The 22,160-nt window shown below is 34.1% G+C and overlaps 1 protein-coding gene across 1 annotated transcript; it reads right to left on the bottom strand.

Moving 5' to 3' along the window:
• Positions 1 to 6,142: 6,142 nt before the first annotated feature.
• LOC111898738 (uncharacterized) lies at positions 6,143 to 7,111 on the bottom strand. The gene has a single exon (XM_023894608.2). The coding sequence runs from the start codon at positions 7,109 to 7,111 to the stop codon at positions 6,143 to 6,145; it is 969 nt and encodes a 322-aa protein (XP_023750376.2).
• Between the last annotated feature and the right edge of the window lie 15,049 nt (positions 7,112 to 22,160).

The raw sequence follows: 22,160 nt of genomic DNA, 5'->3' as shown, positions 1-22,160 counted from the left end.
TAGAGATAAGAGCAATATATATAAAATTTGAGTGTAGAATGAAAATTTTACGTTAAGGCCTACACCCAGTCCTCCTATTTATTTGACAATTCCTAGTTCTAATGAAATATCGAGGTTTACACGTTTATTACAGTTTTTATAGTGTCAAAAAAAATACTCCTATAGTATATGAATTTGAAAGTTTGATTCTAGTGTTACTTTGGTAAGTTTTTGACTTGTTGCTCACTACGACTATTCCCCGACATACGTTGGTCATATCTCGGATAAATATAGTTGATCAGGCTATATTAGACATGACAAAATCTGGCAGGACACGACAACCCGACACGAAGTTAGCGGGTTAGGGTCAGAGATTTCGACCTGTTTATGTACGCGGGTTGACACGACACGACACAATAATTAAACGGGTAGGGTTAGGGTCAAGACTTTCAACTCGAAGATGACCCACCGTTTATATATATATATATATATATATATATATATATATATATATATATATATATATATATATATATATAGGGTCAGGTTATATTGTTTCTAATAACTATTGTGTGCCAGAATGCACAGATCTGGACCACCGGATGAATAAAATCAACAATCATGATCTGAGGGTCTATGATAGTATAATAGGGTATCATGTATCCTATAATCACACAAATTTCAGCAAAATGGTATTTTGGTCAATTAACCTATTTTAAAAAAAGGAAATTTTCGGATTTTAAGGGATCATTAATTCTCTTATTTTTAAAAAATCTGAATTTTTTAAATTAATTCTAATTCAAATTTTAATATTACTTTTAATAACAACCGATTTTATTCTGTCAGAATGACAAAAAAATCAAGAATAAACTAATAAACATATTGCGGTTTTATTCTTGCAGAATATTGTTTCATTTAATATATTTTTTTATAAAGAATAAACTAATAAACATATTTCAAGAATAACATTTTCTAAAGAATACGGATTTTATTCTTTAAGAATCAATATTTACATTCATCGGTAAAGAAAAATACTATAAACAATTATTACAATCATTCTAAAAAAAATTATGACTAATAATGGTTTAATGATTACATTTATTCTTAAAGATTAAAACTAAAAATGGTTAAAAAGGAAAAAAACCATCAAAATCTAACAAAAACACTACTCTATTCCGAAAGAATATTATTGCTAAGAAACAATTTATAAATTCTGACAGAATACATTCTGTTAGAATACAAATATCGTTCTCCATGTTTTCTTCATTTTCCACATTAATGGCAACATCTTCAAAACCTAAATTCACAAGGAAAACATAATCAATTTTCAAAATAATAAAAATTTTAGTGCATTAAATAGAATAAAACAATTAATCCATATTCCATTCCAACAGAACTGGAATTCGTGATTCAAAATCAAAATCAAAAAGCAATTGGATGAAAAGTTCATAGATGATGGTTCATTTTAATTAATAAAGTTTGCAAAGTAAATGAGTTACACAAGAGGTTATACCTCCTGTGTTCGGTTTCTAATAGAATAAAAACTATAAAAAATATTCATATTCCATTCCAACAGAATTGAAATTCTTGATTCCATTCCGATAGAATTTGAATTCAAGATTCAGTTACCATATGCATTCTATTGGAAAAATATCAAAGTGAAAAATGCATAAATCAGTAGAATAATAGAGATGATATGCAGAATCGATAAACATTCGATAAAAATTCAATCACTAACCATGAATACAATTTGAAGCCATGACATGTTGAGTGATCAATACGGTAATATTTCTCTTTGGCATTTCATCAAACACTTTTAGGGCAACTGTTAATTTGGTCCTAACAAAACCATCCAATTGCAGTAAAATCGAAACACACTGATCAAATCTCAGATAATAGAATATTGTAATCAATAAAGAAAATAAGACACCTGATTGAGTTTTAAATTAACTTTTATTTTGTTTCAACATGTGTTTCCTTTTGATTGACAGTCAATGAATCACCAAAGAAGCAACATCCAGTTACCTTATTTCTTCTTCTAAGTATCACGTTCCAGTCAAGAACACGGTGTTGTTCTTGACAAATCAATCAAGAAAATGGGACATCACACCTTCATTGCTTCTCCTTCATTTTCTCTGTCAAAACAGCAAAGCTCAAACACCCAATCAAAACACCCATGGATTTCCTTCAAAACTCAAACCCATATCCCCTTCATTATATCAATTTTCCAGGAAAACCCAAACACCCCAATGATTTCTATTAAACATCAAATAAAAAAAAGAATTTTTTTACCTGATTGATGATCGACGACCGGTAAACCAGCCAAACACCCCTTGATCGACGAATGATAACACCTCCTGCGGCCAGTCAAAGACCGGAGACCCTTTCCCTTACTTCCCGTCGATCGTCACTGCCAAACCACCCTCATCGGAGATGCTGTTTGTCACCACCCACGTTATTGGCTGCAAATCCTTCCTCCCTCGTTCTTTCTGTAAATCAACAACAGCCAAACACCCATAGAATCATCGACCACTACCAAGTTCTCTCATCCCCTACTCGTTTTCCCGTCGGGTTTAAGGCTTCAAGGGTGGCTCCCTACCATACACCACTGTCTTCTCCATCGTAAATCTTCGATTAAAACTTCCATTCTCCTACAAGAAATTCTCGAGAAATTATTTTGAGACGAGATGATTTTATGATCGACGGCCGACTGATAAAGGGATGTTAGTTTGGTAGGGTTTAACTAATTAAGGAGAGATTAATTGAAATATTTTTTTTACCATAATTAGATAAACCAAGTTTACCATTATACCCTTTTTAATTTATTTAATGATTTATTAATTCCTGAATTCTCATTGGTGCATTTAGGAACACAATACTTGCTAAAAACATTTGAACCTAACTCTATATATATATATATATATATATATATATATATATATATATATATATATATATATATATATATATATATATATATATATATATATACTAGTAGCGTACCCGCGCAATGCGGCGGCGGCGATTTGTTTCATTCCGACGATTAGTTTCTGAACGAAAGTTAGTGTTATTTTGGTGGTCGTCAAATCGTTTCATTTCGATTATTTTTCATTCTGACGGTTTGTTTCTTTCGGCGATCAGTTGTCTCTAGACGGCCAACAAATAGTAATTTCATTCTGTTATTTTTTATCTGGCAACGGACGGCGATTGGTTTCATTTAAAGAATAATTTCTTTCTAGTAGGGTACTCGCACGTTGCGGCGACGCCGAATAGTTTTTTTCGGCGAATAATTTCCATGTGGCTATTAATTCCTTTTTAGTACCGGATAGTTCCTTTTGGCCTTTTGTCGAATTGTTTTCTCTGAGATGATCCATTTCATATTCTAGGTTGGTGTGTAGATGCGTAATACGGTATGCGGAGAATAGGTTCTCCATGTTAATTATTTTATTTCTAATAATATTTTTCATTTTTCTTTAGACATGGTATTTCAAGTTTATATATATATATATATATATATATATATATATATATATATATATATATATATATATATATATATATATATATATATATATATATATATATATATATATTGAATTTAGATAAAAAGAAAAATATGTTGTAATTTTGGTAACTCCTAAGGATCAAAGTCTTTAGTATGTTGCATTGCATAGTAGTGTAGTTTGTAAAAAAATATTTTTTATGGCATCTTAAGATAGTTTTTGGAAAAAAAAAAAGTTTGATTGTATACTCATTTTATTATGTGGTGATATGCTTAATTTTGAAAACATATACGATTAAAAATGTTTTTGTAATAAAAACGTATATTTTTACTGTTTTTTGAAAAAAAAAATTTGGTTAAAAATAGGAGTTTGTATCTCTTTGGCTAAAAATGTGGTGGCGGCGATTTGTTGGATTCCGAAGATTAGTTTTCAAACGATTAGTTTTTAGTGATGGTCTATAATACTCTATATGGCGTTAAAACAACGATTAGTTTCCTTCTGACGAGCTATTTGACATTAAACATAAAATTTCATTATTATTTCGGTTAAAAAGGAAATTATTTTGGTTTTTGTTTAAAATAATTTTTTAGTGATTTTGAGGAAATTCGTTAATTTGAAACAAAAATTAGCAAGTTTTTTCTTTCGAAATAAGATGCCTTCTATGTTCTGTGTCTGAAAAATACATACGTCTTTTTATGGATTTTAAGCCATTTATAGTGTAAACTTTTTATAGAAGATAAAAATATTGTTGTGATCATATGAATATTTGGTCGTGAATAAATTTTAATATTTTATAATAATTTTGTAAGTTATATCATATGAATTTTTTTTATTTTGATTGTTCTTACCTTTTAAATTAGTCATATTAAATATTATATATTTTTATCTTCTAACGAATCACTATATTATTTTTTATATTTAATATTTTCGACAAAAAAAGTTAATGAAAGACAAGGACATCATCTTAATATTATTTTATATATTTAATATTTTCGACGAAAAAAGAAAAAACCATCATCAGAATATTATTTTATATATTTTATATTTTCGTAGAAAAAGAATTAAAGAGAGACAAAAGCATCATCAGATAAATATTAGTTACTATCGTCGTTTTCTAACATATTTAACCTTCTTCAGACATTAGATTAACAAAAAAAAAAAAATATTATAATCCATATTACAATTCTCGAAACTTATAAAATTATTAAAAATTTCATATCAACAACTTAAGTTTGATATAATATAAACATTGATAAATTATTAGGGGAGTGGACCTATGGATAAATGAGAAAAAATTCTAGTTTTTTTTATTTTGACAGCTAACAAAGACCATACATGCTTGTACTTTTTTCTTGCAACTTTTTTATTTACTTTCCCCATGTCATTTTTAAATTTAAACTAATGCATGCAAAACCAAAAAATTAAAACTAATATATTATCGGTACGAAGTTAATAATTTGAATTTAGGTAATGCTCATATTACTAAAAAAATAACAATATAATATGGATTTTGTTTTAAATATGTATGTTTCGTATAAATTTAATAATATATTGATTATGTATATTTTGAGAAATTTAAAATAAATATTATATATATTTTTTTGTTAGAATAGGAAATATAAACAGATACTAAAAAATAAATATTTTTTGATATGTAATTTTTAAAAAATAATTAATAAAGACTAAGTTATTATATGTTTTTTTTTTGGTGTTGTGATTAGAAAAAAAAACACGTAAGCCTATAAAAAACTAAGCCCACAAATGGAGTTAGTTTTCTTAAACTTGTGCCATAATTGTTTATTTTCTATCAGCCGCAAGACATCCTTCTTTGTTCACGGTAGTTGATGGCTCAAATTTTTTTTGCTAATTTGCATCTGGTGGTGGGATGATGTCAAAATCAGATCTGGTTCGAAATTGGTGATGCCGTAAGGGCTGAGGTGGTCGGCAATTGTTATGGATGTGTTGTACATGGTCGAAGAAGGTATGCAGTCGACGTTCGTGTATGCTAGCGGTTCGGTGGTGATTGATTGATTTGTAGCCGTTAGACCATCCGTTATACCCACCATATACCACATATCTGGTGGGTACCACATCAGCACCACATTCCACTACCACTAACATGGGATACCTACCACTAACACACCACTCCACATCATTATTTTTATTTTTTTAATTCAAAAATACAATAAAATTACTTTTTTTTTTTAATTCAAAAATTACAATAAAATTACATTTTTTATAATTAAAAAGCTTTCATTTTTTTAAAACTATTTTTTCATTAATTATAAAAATAAAATAACCACTTTAAAATACATTACTTAGTTAATCTAGAAAAAAAAAACATTACATTAATAAGAAAACGAACAAACGTACATATAAAAATCCTAATCGTCGTTCATGCTATGTTGGTACAAATGTTCCACGATATCTTCTCGAAGATTAAAACACGTTTCACTGTTATGAATTTCAACAACTCGCTCTAAAAACGCATTCGTTCCGGGTACGAACTCCTCATTTGGAACGACAACGTCGTTCGGATCATACGTGCAAATCGTTCGACCTTCATCTTCAATAATCATATTATGCATTATAATACATGCTAGGACCATTCGTTTAATTCTTTCTTTATCCCAGAGTCGTGTAGCATATTTCACTACATGTCATGTTTGCTTAAGGACTCCAAATGCCCTCTCGATATCCTTTCTCGCCGATTCCTGTTTTTTTGTAAAAAATTTTGCTTTTTCACTTCGAGGAACCGAGTATGCCTTCATCAATGTAGAATAATCCGAGTATATCCCATCACCAAGGTAGTAACCGTATTTGTATGCGTGTCCGTTTACCGTGAACGTCATATCAGGTGTTTTGCCGGTCCAAATATCGTTGAAAAGTGGAGACTGACCAAGAACATTAAGGTCGTTGTTAGACCCCGCTACTCCAAAAAATGCATGCCATATCCACAAATCTTGAGATGCAACAGCTTCTAGGATGATAGTTGGTTCACCTATATCTCCTCGAGTGAACTGACCACGCCATGCAGTTGGACATTTTTCCCAAGCCACATGCGTACAATCTAGACTGTCAAGCTTACCAGGAAATCCATGCCTCTCTTCATGAGCCGAATATAATCTCTCAATATCACGTTGAGTAGGTTTACGCAAATATTCTTCGTGAAAAACCTCATAAACACATGCAAAAAACCAATCTACGCATTCAACTGCGGTCCTCTCGGATACTTTCAAGTATTCGTCAGATGCATCAAATGCTATACCGTATCCCAAATACCTAAGAGCAGCTGCACATTTTTGTATACTACTAAAACCCATTCTTCCTCTAGCGTCGGGTTTTTGTTTGAAAAAATCATAACGAGATTCTAAAGCATTACTAATACGTAAAAATATAGCCTTATTCAGACGGAAACGACGTTCGAATGAGTCGTCATTATAAAGACAATTATCGGCAAAGTAATCACGTACCAATAAGTCGTGTGCGGCTTGGCGATCACGATTGACGACTGCCCTTGTACGCGCTGCATTCAAACTTTCTTCGGCGTGAAGGTGTTGCACAACATTGAAGAATGTCTCGACGAATTCTACGTCGTCATCCGAGTCAAAACTTTTTAAAAACTCCATATGTATTGTGGGATCCATGTGTATGTGTTTTGTGGTTTTAGAGAATAGAATGGGGTGTAAATTTTGATATAATAGAAGTGTTATTTATATTAGTAAATTGTGTTTGAAAAAAAAACGGCCAAAATAGCCGTTCAACGGCCAAAAAATTCGAACACCAATCACCATTCTCGTTTGAATCCGTCGTCGGGAACACGAATGACAACGACCACGACCTACCACGAACCACCGGGGCGATGTGCACGAGCGTGGTTCGTGGCCACCTCAACCACGAAGTGCCTCGTGGTTACTATACCATTCGGCCTTAGTGGTTCGAGTTTTGTAGATGTTCGAGTTTTCAACTGTCGTTTGTGGATTGGTCTATGACTATTGATGGTTCGATGGCTGTTAGTGGTTTGGTGGTGACATGGTTATGGTGGTCTGACTTTTTTTAATGGGTAATGTTGTTACAAAGAAAGAAAACAAAATCAATAAAATGAAGTTTCTTGACCATCTCAATCTTTACTCAAACCTGTCAACAATGAGTATTTTCCTCTCTTTATCTACAAAGTTCTACTTTATCTGGTTTTATTATTCTTTTATAGAAGAAAAATAATCGCTTTTATGCAGAAACAATAACACGCTTTTTGATTTACGTTCTCATGTAAATTTTATTGTGTTTACTTTAAGTTCAAATTTTTTTGTTCTGATTTTGATTCCCAAACCCCCCCAAATTTTGATATTCTTCTTTACATATCAAATAGACAACCGATGCAAACCCATAGTTGATACATATTAGAACATGATGCATTTTTTATTCTCTATATTATTTGGTGAATATGGTGTGACGATCTAGATCTTGATCAAGTTTCACTTCCGCCTCTGATCGTTGAGATTGGTTCAAATATTTTTCTTGACTTTTTTTTTCGACAATACAAAAAATTAAAAGAGTGTATCATCTTTTTCTGCTAAAAAAATCTAAATATATACAATTTCAACATATACATGGATTACTGAACTGAGATTTGTGTGGTGATCAACATGAGTACTACAAATCTAGATTTTATTTACACAAATGAGATCTATATTTAACTTCCTGAAAGAAACCCTTGATCATACTACTTTGATACTACATATTTGAAGCGGATGTTTTTTTGTTGTAAGATCTGATAAGAAGAATGAATAGTGCAGAAGTAGTGGTGGTAATGTCGGCATTGGAGCAGTCGTTGATCTGGTGGTTTTAGCGTTTACAGACTTAGTGTGATAGCTGCTGTGGCAATGGTGACATGACTCATATACAATGGTAGAATCATTAGTATTGTGATAGAAGCACTAATGAAGCTTGTATAGATGTAGAATTCTTGAGAGGGAGAATATATCTTGTAAAGAGGGATAGAGAAGAGTCTCTTAAATAAGATTATATCATGTGTGTGAGAGGACGAATGATCCATAAAAAGTCCTTAATAGATTGTATGTATATATACTTTCAAACACTTTGTTTTGATTGGTGGATTTTGGTTGACAAGGATTGAAGATTTAGATGAATAGTTTTAAATGAATTCCATGGTCTAGATTACTTTAAGACCTAATCAAAGGTTATTAATTCTTCTCCTTGTTTTTTAAGACATTGTCTTAAAAATGGTGGGGCCCTCAATTATATACTCTTTATAAGATGGTATATATATATATATATATATATATATATATATATATATATATATATATATATATATATATATATATATATATAAATTTCATATTTTTATAAATATTTTCAACATTATACATTTGTAGTGGTCCAAATTCAAGAACTAAAAATAAAATTCAAGATTTCAAAGTGACTTAATTTTACTCCTCCTCACTACCTATCTCATTTGCTTCCTAACTCTAACTCTTTCCATTTTGCTTTCTAAACTTACTACTACCTCCGTCCCATATTTATTGTCCAATTTGACTTTTGAATTCTTTATTCTTCTAATTTGACCTTAAATATTTTTGTTTTTGATATATAACACTTAATGCAAAATATATGAATGGATTGTGCTTTAAATGTCTTTTCATTGTTATAAGCTTTATCAAGTAATTTATAACATAAATAAAAATATTTAACGTCAAAGTAAAAAAATAAAAACTTCAAAAGTCAAAAAATGAACAATAAATATGAGACAGAAGGAGTATAATTTTTTTTTCCGTTCCACCTCCCAACTCCAGCATTTCACTTTTTCATTTTTTTTCCTCCATGACTCTTATTTTCAACATTTAAAATGTTTCAACCCGGAATGTCATAACATATGTATAAGATTTAAACCTTAACCCAAAACCCGACACGAAAATAAACGGGTTGACACGACACGACACGATAATTAAACGGGTCGGGTTAGGGTCAAGCACCCTCAACCCGTTTAATGTCTTGACACGACACGAAACGTTTGTCGGGTCTAGGCTATATTCATCATTGATCTGATTACGTACTCCAAGGCTTAATCATAGTGTCCAACTTGTCTTAATACTTTCATATAGTTCTAACTACGACATTAAACTGTTGTGCATGCATGTATTTATACTTTTATGAAACTAACATTTTAATTTAATGAAGTACAATTTGTGAGAAAACGTTTAGTCAGAGAGTTTTAGTCCCTATGCATTTATAGTTTGTATATCTTATGCGATTCGATATACTTAATTCACTATAAACAATGCTCCACTACTAATCTGTCACACCCCCGAACCAGAACGGCGGAATCGTTCGAGAGTGGATGACTTCCTGTAGTATCATAACAGTTGAGTAATAGTAAAGAAAGAAAACACAACCACTATATATATAATTGAAAAGTTTACATGATTGTTGAATTACACGTTTCAAAAGTAAATTACAATATGATGATAAAATAATTTTTGAACTGACGTCTTAGCGTCCTTTCCCCAAAAGTTAATGTTTACCTGTATTATCGAATCCCTGAGAAATACAAGTAGTTTTGAAAAAGTGTCAACAATTAAGTTGGTGAGTTCATAAGCGTTTTTGAATTAGAATTGTATGCCTTTCTGTATAAAATAGCTGAGTTTGTTTCTAGAAAATCCAATATTTTACATAAATGTGTGGTAGTTTTAAAAGTTCCAAACCGAAATGCATAAGTATTTTCCATACCTAAAATAGTGTAAATAGATTTATATATGGATATATAATCACTAAGGCGCTTGATAACCTCGTAAATCAAAATGTTTTAATACTCCATGTGAGTTTTATAACTGTGCTATTGACCCATACTGCATGTAACAACGTTCTTCAAGCGTTGAAATGTTATGACGTTTGTCACCCCAGACCTGTCAGTCTAACTGTAGCTAACAGTTTAGGTGCGGGATTGTCAGTCCCGTATAGATCTATACACAAGTATCATGCTCTCCCTACAAGATATTATGGTTTATAATACAGGACTTGAAATGCGTATTTAGAAGTACGGTGAAGTCAAATGGCTCACATAAGTTAGTATCAATAGATTTACGTATGAAAAGTCCATTTTTCTTGTAAATATAAGTATTTCCTCTTTATAGTGTTTATAGTATGTAAAGTATCATGAATATCTTGTAAACTATACCTATTATAGTTTTTCGAAAGTGTGTTCCATTAGAATGAAAACCTTGGTCGATTACCAACTTTGTATGTAAAGTATAATATTAGTAATAACGTTGTTTTATGTGTTTAACATTTACACACAAAAATGTAGATGAAACATTAGAGATCGTATGTAAAGATTTGTGTTTTTAACATAAGTTATTCTTGTGATGCACTTGTATTCCCCCCCCCCCCTCCCCTAAAATATAGGGGTATGAACTCATCTGGTAAGTGCGATGATTTGAAGAAAACGAGACTTTACTCGGGCAGCATTTCAACCGAAATGTATTCTCGGGAGCTTCGGGACTTCGGGCTTTCATCAAAGCTTGGATACGAAACTGGGGCGTCGGGGTAGTCTCGAAGGGCTAGAAAGTGACTAATTAGGGGAGAGAGGTTGTAAATTGGCAAATAAACTCGGCAGCCTCGCATCTTATTTATAGGGTGAAAATTTAAAGTTCACGTCATGAACGTGTAATTGTTCACATCATGAATTGTGTCATGATCAGTTCGTAGACTTGACATCTTATAGCCCGACTCTTGGTAAACGTCTATCACTGGTTCACGTCGTGAACCCCCTTTGACTCACAACGTGAATCCACATATGTGGAAGTTTGTGCCCCGAACTTCATAAATTCATATATGTCGTATACGAGCTCTGATTTTTACGGTCTTTATATCCACGTGTAGGTCAGATTATACTCTATAACTCTCGTTTAGACTCCGTCGGCAAATTTTGTCTTTATTTTAAATATTATATATTTAATAGGCCGGGACAGGAAAATTCCGTTAAAAATTCAGAACTTCTTCATCAGACGCCAGTTTTCGTCAGACTTTTTACCGTTGTACTACTATTTTCGAGATCTTTGGTTCTCGTTTAGGTTGCGTCGGCTAGAAATCACTCGATCGCTATTTCGAGTTTTTAGCTGTCTACTGCTATTCCGAAACTTCGAAAATTCATAACTTCCTCATACAAAGTCAGATTTGGACGTTCTTTTTACGTATGTTCACGGTTTAACATAATCTACGACTTTCGTTTAGATACCTAAGGCTAAAAAGTATTTTATTGAAATTTAGCTTTTTACACTTAACAGTGTTTTATCGGTTTTGACACGGATCTTTGATTGATCATAACTTCTTCATTATAACTCGGATTTTAGTGTTAGTTATATTTTTAAAAATCTTGTTACGATATCTACCACTTAGTACATCTAAATTGAAATTTTTGAACATTTTTTTAATGCTATTTTTAATATTTCAAAATAGGTTACACTACTTGACTTTAGATCATTACATTGACTTGAAATATCGGGTTGTTACATATGTGAATACCACAACCTGTATCAAGGACCCAAAAATTACAATATGGTGAGTTATTTGATAATATAGTGTAAATACCTGTATGGTTGGGTTTCACTTTCCCATCCTTAACATCTTGCAGGTACTTTGGGCATTTTCGTTTCCAGTGCGCCTTTTCATGGCAATAGAAGCATTCAACCTCTTTAGGGTTGGTAGAAGGAGTGACAGAACCACCTTTGGTTCTACTTGAAGAGGGGCCATCAAGAGACTTTCCCTTGGTACCCTTCGAAGGGCTCTTCCTCTTCTTCCCTTTACCTTGCCCGATAGCCAGAACAGGGGCGGCGGTAGGAGTAGGAGTGGTAACAACTGATTTACCTTTAAGATACTTTCGACGATCTTCAAAAGTTCTTGAAGTTTGCTGAGTGTGACCTCCTCCTTGTTCATATGATAGGTCATTCGGATTTGATCATAACAAGAAGGTATGGAGTGCAATATGATGTCAATTGCCAACTCCTCGGGGAAGTTCACATTCAAATTCATTAGACGGTCCACAAACCAATGCATTTTCTGCATGTGGCCCATGATGGGTTCACCATCCTTCATTCGGGTTGTTATCATGGAGGAGATTATTTCATATCGCTCTTGACGAGTACTCTGATGGTATCTTTCCATCAAATCCTAGTGCATCTTAAAAGGATAAAAGTCATCATAGGACTTTTGGAGCTCAGCTGTCATCATGGCCAACATGATACATGCCACTTTAGTGACATCTCTCTCATGAGTCCTGAAGTCAGTGATCTCCTCTGGAGTAGCAGAAGACTCATCAAGTTCCTTCAGCTTATTGTTGAGGACATATTCCTTGTCCTTATAGCGAGTGACCATCCTTATGTTCCTAATCTAATCATTGAAATTAGTCCCATCAAAGATGACTCTCCCAAAAAGGTTCATGAGAGAGAAGGAGCCGGTAGGGTTTGAGCCAAAAGCAGCATTGTTGGAAGACATCTGAAAAAGGAAGAAAGACAAGTTTAGTTTAGATATATATAGTCCTTAATAAGACACCCAAATGTAATATTAAGGCTAGGACCCAACACAATATTTTATAACTTAGAAGAGGGATGTCGTAATCCAAGCTATAAAATATTTTAAGGTAGATGAATGACGATTCACCAATTTCCACCATGAAAACGAAATGTATTATTAGGTTTTAAATGGTTTTGAAACTCCTAGACTATTTTGAGATTCATTGAAATTTTCAATGGCATGTTTCAATCTCGATTGTGCCCTTCAAGTTTTGTGAATAACCAAGCAAATTTACTTGGTACTCTGAATGTTTATCACCTAATCGATGTGCCGGTTAACCACACGCTCTCCACTGATCTATGATAAACCTTAAGCCACCCTTTGCCAACCTTGTTAAGTCCAAGTTAATATGTCGGTTAACCACACACACTCCACTAACGACTTAAGCAAGGTGCAAAGTGTAATTTCCTGGGTTAGCACCAAATTCACATTTTCCTAAAGTACTAAGATTGAGAATTTATAAAACATTAAGTTACTTTATAATTATTATACTTTTAACAAGAATTAAAGTCATTGTCCTACCCGTTCGGCTAACGACCCTCCACCGATCAAGGAAGCGGTAGGTGAGAGTGGACACCCATTAGGCTGCCAATTTATAGGCAACAACCTTATAGACCGACTTCGTGAATGAGGCCTACTAACTGTAAAACGATTTGATCTTATACATACATATATATATATATATATATATATATATATATATATATATATATATATATATATATATATTATTAACTTATAATACTATAAAGTATAAGGGTTTAATTTTAACTTTTAAAATTCTAGGGGTTGAAACTAAAGTTTTCTAAAGTGACTTTACATGTTCCAAAACTTGAGGGAAAGTTTTATAGCTATTCAAAACTTTTCAACTTCATAACTTATGAGTTAATGGTTAATAAAATGAAGACTCTTCATTTTATGTAACCTATGTATTCTTTAATGGACTTTAAAAGAGAAGACTTTTGGTAATCCATAACTTGAGGACAAATTATGGACTGCATTAAAACATTTAATTCAAGAATTAAACTAACAAACAATTTGCAAATAATTCCTATGATCTACCTGATGGGTTTTGAGCATTCTAACACTTCCTAAGTGTACATGCAACCCTAATAACCTTGGATCTATGTTTGTCTAGTAATCATGCAAAGTTGTTTTCCAAGGTTATGAACCTATCTAGCATACATGGGGTACAATTTTCTTTGTATAAAAGATAGAACTACATACCTTGTTGTTGAAAGTGCTCCTTGAAACCTTGTGAGCCTAGCACCTCAAGTGTGATGCCTCAAATGCTTCACACAACACCAAATGCAAAGAATAAACTTGAGAGAATACTCTAACACATGCAAAATTGGCCAAGCCCTCTTGTTTCTTAGTGTAGCCGGTTTTGGGGAAAGTTACATTGCTTATATAGTGTGTGACATTAGGTAAACCCTAATGTTCCATGACTCTTCATTTCTTGATCCATGGGTTTGTTGGAATAGTGTCTAAGCCCGTAACTATATTTGGTACGTACTTGACCCGGTTGTGCATGGTCCTTTTGGGTTGCCTTCTCCGTAGCAACTTGACAAGGTAATTTAAGGAGAAAGAGAGAGTATTATGATTTATTAATATATTATAAGAATAATATATTAAAGGAGAAATCATATTTATTTAATTAGTATTGATCATAAATTAATTAGGAATTAATTTAGTGGTCAAAAGAGATTAATTGAATAAAGGGGTATAAACTGTCAAATGTGTGATAGTTGAGTTTTAGGTTAAGGAAACCTAATGGGCTTAAGGGGGAACGAAATTATGATGGGTAACCATCATATTTTCGTCCAAGGGCCTTATTCCAGAAGGTTCCATGGGCTGCTTGGTGGCTAAGTTGTCCATTAGGGTTTAGAGTGAAACCCTAGTAACCTGTAACTATAAATATGACCCCTAGGGCATGAATTCGGCTACCACTTGATTCTAAGAGTACCCTAGGCCGAATTCTAGCCTCCCTCTCCCTCTCTCATATTGCCTTCTTGCTTGTGGGGTTTGTGAACCATTAGAGGAGTTGCATTTGTGACTCTAGGCTCAAAAGAAGAAGATATACAAGATCTAAGCCAACAATTGAAGAGGTAAACATCTAGATCTGATTCTATATGTTAGTTTTTGTTGTTTATATGCTAGATTAGGGTTTGTAAGTCTTGGAATCAAAGCATGTTCAATAGTGAAACCTAGATCCAAGCATTAGGGTTTGTATGAGCACATAGGAATGTTTCTTATGCATAAAACCCATCAGTGGTATCAGAGCTTTGATGGGTTTCAGTTGTATGTGATGCTTAACTGCTTTAATTGCTGAAAAATGATTTTTTGGTTCCTGCCCGACTCAACTCGGCGAGTCAGTACCTGGACTCGGCGAGTTGGCCCCTACTCGGTGAGTCCAGGCCTGACTCGGCGAGTCAGTTCGTCAGAATTAGGGTTTTTCGGGTTTTGGTTGCTGTTTTGACTTGGACTTGATGCTTAATTTGTTTTATGAAGTTAAAATCCGAATTTTATCTATATTAAGTGTTTATCCTTGCCAAAAGATTAGATAATTTCAAATCTTTTTAAATATTAGTTATTTATGTGATAAATGTGGATTATTTAAAAATTATTTGGTAATTATCTAATGACTAAAATTAAGATTAGGTCAAATATAGATAATTATGAAATTAATTGGTTAATTTGAATGATTTGTTATTTGATCCCTTATGTTTTGAAAAGTTCAAAACTTGCCCTCAAGTTTTGAAATTTGAATTTTGTAATTAAAAGATTAATTTTGAATAAATTCAAATTTCAAACCCTTAGAATTTTACAAGTTTAAAATTCAACCCTATACTATTATATATTATTACAAGCTTAATTAATATATATATATATATATATATATATATATATATATATATATATATATATGTATAAGTTTAAATGCTATTCTTACCGTTAGTAGGCCTCATTCACGAAGCCGGTCTATAAGGTGGGTATAAGGTTGCTGCCTATAAAATGGGGCTTAATGGGTGTACACTCACACCTACCGCTTGCTTGACTGGTGGAGGGTTGTTAGCCGAACTGGTAGGATAGGGCAACCATCTCCTCATTAAAAGTGTAATGTTAATTATAAAGTAACTACATGTTTTACAAATTCCCATTCCTAGTTACTTTAGGGTAAAATGTGAAAATGATGCTAATCCATGAAATTACACTTCGTACCCTTGTCAAACGTTGATGGAGCGCGTGTGGATAACCGGCACATCAATTTGGGGATGATATTGGTAGCGAAGGGTGACTCGATGTTTGTCATAGATCAATGGAGCGTGTGTGGTTTACCGGCACATTGATTAGGTGATAAAGACATTGAGTACACCACGTTGATTCGCATGGTTATTCACAAATTTGTTTGCGATCCTCGGCATCCCAGTTGCAAATTTGAAATGCATATCGAGATTTAAACATGCCATTGAAAAGTTCAATGAATCTCAAAGATCTAGGAGTTTTCAATACATTTAAAACCTAAATTGCCTTTTCGTTTTTCATGGTGAGAATTAGTGAATCGTCATTCACTTACCTTCAACTATTTACTTTTAGAGTACGGCATCCCTTTCTAAGTTGTAAATAATGTTGTTGGATCCTAGCCCTAATTTCTCATTTGGGTGTTTAATTAGGGATTCATTTCTAATCAAACTTTGTTCCCTTCTTTTTCAGATGTCTGCAAACAACAACAACAACAACGCTTCTGGGTCATTCTCGTTGATGAACTTGTGTCAGAAAGTGACATTTGATGGTTCAAACTTCAATGAGTGGATGAGGTATATCCGCATGATCACACGCTACGAGGACAAAGAATATGTCCTCGATGAAAAGCTTGAGAAGATCATCCCAGATGTTGCTACTCCTGAGGAATTGGCCGCCTTTGAGGCCCATGAGCGTGATGCCACGAAAGTTCATTGCATCATGCTGGCCACCATGGGCCTCGAACTCCAAAAGTCCTATGAGGACATGTATCCATATGAAATGCATCAGGATTTGCTGGACAGGTATCACCAGAGCGCGAGGCAAGAGCGCTATGAGATCATTACTAACATGATCACCGCTAAGATGGGGAGTGGAGAATCCCTAACCTCTCATCTGTAGAGAATGCAGAGGTATGTTGATCGTCTTCTCAAACTTAATGTTAAGTTTGATGAGGATTTGGCTATCGACATAATCCTCCACTCCTTGCCCTCCTGCTACAATCAGTTGAGGATGACCTACCATATGAACAAAGAGGAGGTCTCCTTGAGCAAGCTCCAAGGACTCTTGAGGATTGTTGAGAGCAACCTCAAAGACAAATCCGTTGCACCGTCCCCTGCTGTGGCCGCTCCTGTGATGGCGATAGGCCAAGGAAAGGGTAAAAAGAGGAAGGCTCCATGTAAGAGCCACCATAAGGGGAAACCCCGTGATGGTTCGTCCTCAAGTGGGACCAAAGTTGGCCCTGCTAAACCCTCTTCCGATCCAAAAGAAGCAGAGTGCTTCTATTGCCACCAAAAAGGCCACTGGAAGCGAAGCTGCCCACAATATCTGCAGGACATAAGAGATTGGAAGATTAAGCCCACATTTGCAGGTATGTATTCTATTAAATCTAATAACTCATCATTTGCTACTTCATGGGTTCTTGATACAGGGTGTGGTTACCACATTTGTTCTGATATGCAGGGCCTAAAAAGAAGTAGGGAGATGGAACATGGAAAGATGAACCTGATTATGGGAAACAGAAGATCGTCGCCTGTGACCAAAGTCGATGTTTATTCTTTAGTGTTGAGTAATGGGTTAGGAATAGATTTAGAGAATTGTTGTTATTCGCCAGATATGGCAAGAAACATTATTTCTTTTCACGGGTTGTTTAGACAAGGTTTCAGATATTCTTTTGATAATAGTAATGGTTCTATTAATGTTTATTTGAATGGTGTCTTTTATATCAATGCATTACCTTGTAATGGGATTTATGAATCTGTGATGATTGTTGATAATTTTGGAAATAATGTTTTGAATATTGATTCGTCTACTAGTCTAGTGATGTGTGCAAACTCACTTAGTTTAAAACCTGCTTTTAATTATCAAATAACACACAAAAGGCAATGAACCTATCAATTGTGGTATAGCTAAATAAGCAGGGTATCGAACACAGGGAACGACAAATTAAACTAAAAACTAATTTAATCTAAGTTAATTAAGAAGCAGGGGTTTTTCTCTAGTTTTACAAGACTAGAAACTTACTAACTATTACTAATTTAAGACTAGAAAATAACGATTTAACTAGATTCAATAATTGGAAAGGAACTTCTGTTTAGTTCAACTTGGTTAACTCTATGGTTGATTTTCAAGGTAATAGTGCAATGGATTAATTCTTTCGTTGGTTACCGATTCAAGTGATTAGATTTGTGTTCACTACCCTAATCCTTAGCAAATAAACTAACTCAAACAGTGGCCAATTGTCTAATTTAATTATATTCACTAGATTAATTATTCGGGTTAAGTTAGACTTGCAATAGTTAACTAATTTATTCTTTTTAATTAACCTCTTGTTTGATAGTCATCTTACAAGCTTGCACATGAATTTACTCAATTTTCTTATTAATTCTAGTTTCATATTCATTAATCCTAGACATATAACATAGTGATCACATAGCATATGAGGTCAATAATCAATAGATGTTCATGCTAATCAATTATCTTCCTATTAACAGAAAATTAATTATTATTCACACACAAGGTTCTTTAACAAGCTAAAATAACAAAAATTCACCAACTTGGAATTAATCCTACCAATCAATCAAACCATATTGTCAACTTTGTATCCCCAAACAGAAGTCTAAAGGTTTTAGCTCATAATTAAAGTAAATAATAGCAAACAAACAAAGTCAAGTTGCTTAATCATGATGAATAAACAAAAGAATAAGTGGAATGATGAAATTTTGCCTTAATTACTCTCCAGAATTGAATTCTAGCTTCCTTCGTCGCCTTCTAGGGTTTTTCTGGCTTCTCAATCGTAGCAAAGCACTTCTGAATCGTCCCAGAACTCCCTTCAATCAATCTGTGGAATTATCTTTAAATATACGAATCGACTCGTCGAGTCAACTGGTGACTCGTCGAGTCCCTCTCACATTCCCCATATTGCGATAACTCTCTGGGATCCCGAGTCATTATCTTCTCGATTCTTTGATTGGACTCGCCGAGTAGCCGATATGACTCGCCGAGTAGGTGCCTTTTTTAGTGTTTTTCTTCTTTATTCCATTCTCGATCTTCTAACTGTTTCTCCCGCTTCCTTTCGCTTCCGAGCTTCGTCTTAGAACTGAAAAACATAATTTAACACTTTTAAGTACCTTTTGTCCATAATATGCGATAATTAAACTAATAAATGAATAAAAATGTATACTTAATATGAACTAATTATGCACATATCAAAATACCCCACACTTGTCTTTTGCTTGCCCCCAAGCAAAACTGAATTTTAAACATATTAGAATCATATATAATAACTCCAATTTAACCCAGCCATTATGCCAAGACCGCAACGCATGCATTTGTGTCTAAACTTTTCCTAAAAACCTCCCATACTCCAAATACTCACAATCCTCATAAACACTTGCCCACTCACCCCGAACTATGCTCATTTTATGCAACCCTCTGAATCCATCCGCAGAAAACCTCTTACCCTCAAGGTGTTTTTAATTGAGCAACCCGAGCATACATAATCTAGAATTACAACTTTTTGATACCACTATGGAGCTCTTTTGAATTCATCTCTTCTTCGATATTTGCTTTGATCTCTTTGAATTCACCACCTTTATTGTTTGATTTTCGGTATCTTCAACTTTTTTGGATTTCTTGGAATTTTGATCTTTTGATCTTCACTTTAATTGCTCCAAAATTCATATAATTTCTCTTGTAATTCTCTTTCTTTTTTTTTTCTTTTTACATGTATTCCTCACTTTTTTTTCACTCAAATCCCTACATGCTTAAGCAGGGGCGCTCAATCTCAACCTTTATTGGCTAACGATAACAATCTTCCTGGATACATTTCAAGTTTAGGCTGCTAAACATATTGCATCCCTCGGGCTGAGCAGGGTCGTGTTTTTGTCCCATGATTTCACTGGAATAAGGAAGCCACAAATGCACTAGACCGTATATAGGCTCAACTAAACATTTGGGTTATCATGCAATTATCAACACAACTCTAACATGGAGTCCTAATTTCTTTTACCAAAATTTTCTAATTTAAATCCTAAGTAATTTTTTTGGTATGCAAAATTTTAAAATTAGCCTTTAAAATTAGCCTAAATTAAGACTCTAAATTTTCTAATATGTAACCAACCCCCTACCCCACACTTATTTGATGCAATGCCCTCATTGCATATTATGCATAATAAAAACATAAAAAGAAACTAAAGAGGGAATTGGAACAAACTCCCCTGGGATAACAGTGGATAGGTTGATCACTTTCATTTTAGCTCCAACTTCAATTGACTTTAGACATGGTATCCATGCCTTGGGTGTCTCGTCTCGTGTGGGTCGCTCCAAATACGCGGAAAACAGTGTAAGATCTTCAAGAATAAATATGGAAAGAGTAAATAGTCAAGTGGTACTCTAATTAGCATCAAATCAGCAGCCCCTTCGACATGAAACCAAACGACTCGTCGAGTATATACTAGACTCGTCGAGTTACTTCGGGGAATCTTCGCATTTTTGAGAATTAAGGGCGACTCGTCGAGTCAGTTTAGTGCACTTGACGAGTTGGTCACTGAATGAAAATAATATAACTCTGCATCTAATCCAACTTCCAATAAACTCTCTATACTTTCTTTTTACTTCTAGACTCCCTTGCCAACATCTCTAAGGACCGGACTCAATACTTTAACTCTAACGCTCCTCTTCCTTGACTCTCTTTCTCACTCGGATTCTATAACTCTAAACCCATTTTGAAGCTAGCACTCCTAATTCAATTCTGAAAAATTGTCAAAGCATCAAACATTAATTAAACATCAAAAACAAGTTTAAAAAAAAACATTAAACAAACCAAATAAAACAAACAAACACAAAATTAAAAATTGTTCAATAAAAATGCATAAAAATCAATCCTCCTCATCATCATCATCAAGCCCTACTCCACTTCCTCCAGCCCCACTTCTTCTTGCACTTATCACTTCTTCCCACGTTGGAATGTATGGAAAGTTACCACCATCTATGTGTGGAATGTTAAAGTGGTCAAAAAGTCGGATATGAGACTGGTTGCTAAAATTCAAGCCCCTCGCCATTTGATCCTGGAGTCGCCTCATCTCCACATTGTACCAATCCATTGGTACATCTTCATTCTCAACCGGAATCACCGGCGGCTCCTCCTCCATATCCCGCTCTCTCCTCGAACGAACCCGTCTTCCCGGCGCCTCGGGACCAACCACCGAATCATCATTTGGAATGGCATAATGGCCACCACCATAGTCTTCAATGATTCTCGTTCTCCGGAAAAGAATAGGATTGAACGGAGGTGTAGGGATCAACGTCATGAAATTCCATGCACCGCGGTTCATCAACCCGAATGAGTTAGCCAACCAGGTGACAAACATCCCACCATTTATTCTTGAAGTCTTGCGATCTTTAACCGCACCATCCGAAAGATATGAAGCAAGACACCAAGGAATGTTGCAAAAAACGTCAGGTGTAATGATGCTCCATAGGAAAAAGATATTCAAGGTTGGAAACCTTGTCATCATCCTTTCATTGGTTGATGGTGGATGAAATGAGGCGGTGAATGAGGCGATGTGTTGGGGATCGAATGCTCCCTTCTTGCGCCGACTTTGGAATATAAACTTTATTACCAATGGTATTCCACCAGCCCGCACTTGTAACTCCTTCGGGAAATACCATATGTGTTTGTGCCAAAAAGGCCCGAAAAATGGGTGTTGAGATCAAGGGCTGGTCATAAACCCCCAATCGGCATGCAAGATCCACCACTGACCATTGATGAAATTCTCCCCCAAGGCAGAAACTGAAGCTTGTTGGGTGAAAGACATCCACTCCCCCGGTGAAAGACACCGTGGA

The sequence above is a fragment of the Lactuca sativa genome, chromosome 4, assembly GCF_002870075.4.
Source record: "Lactuca sativa cultivar Salinas chromosome 4, Lsat_Salinas_v11, whole genome shotgun sequence".
NCBI lineage: Eukaryota > Viridiplantae > Streptophyta > Magnoliopsida > Asterales > Asteraceae > Lactuca > Lactuca sativa.
Note: the sequence above shows the minus strand (reverse complement) of the source record. Positions and strands in the feature narration are given on the sequence as shown.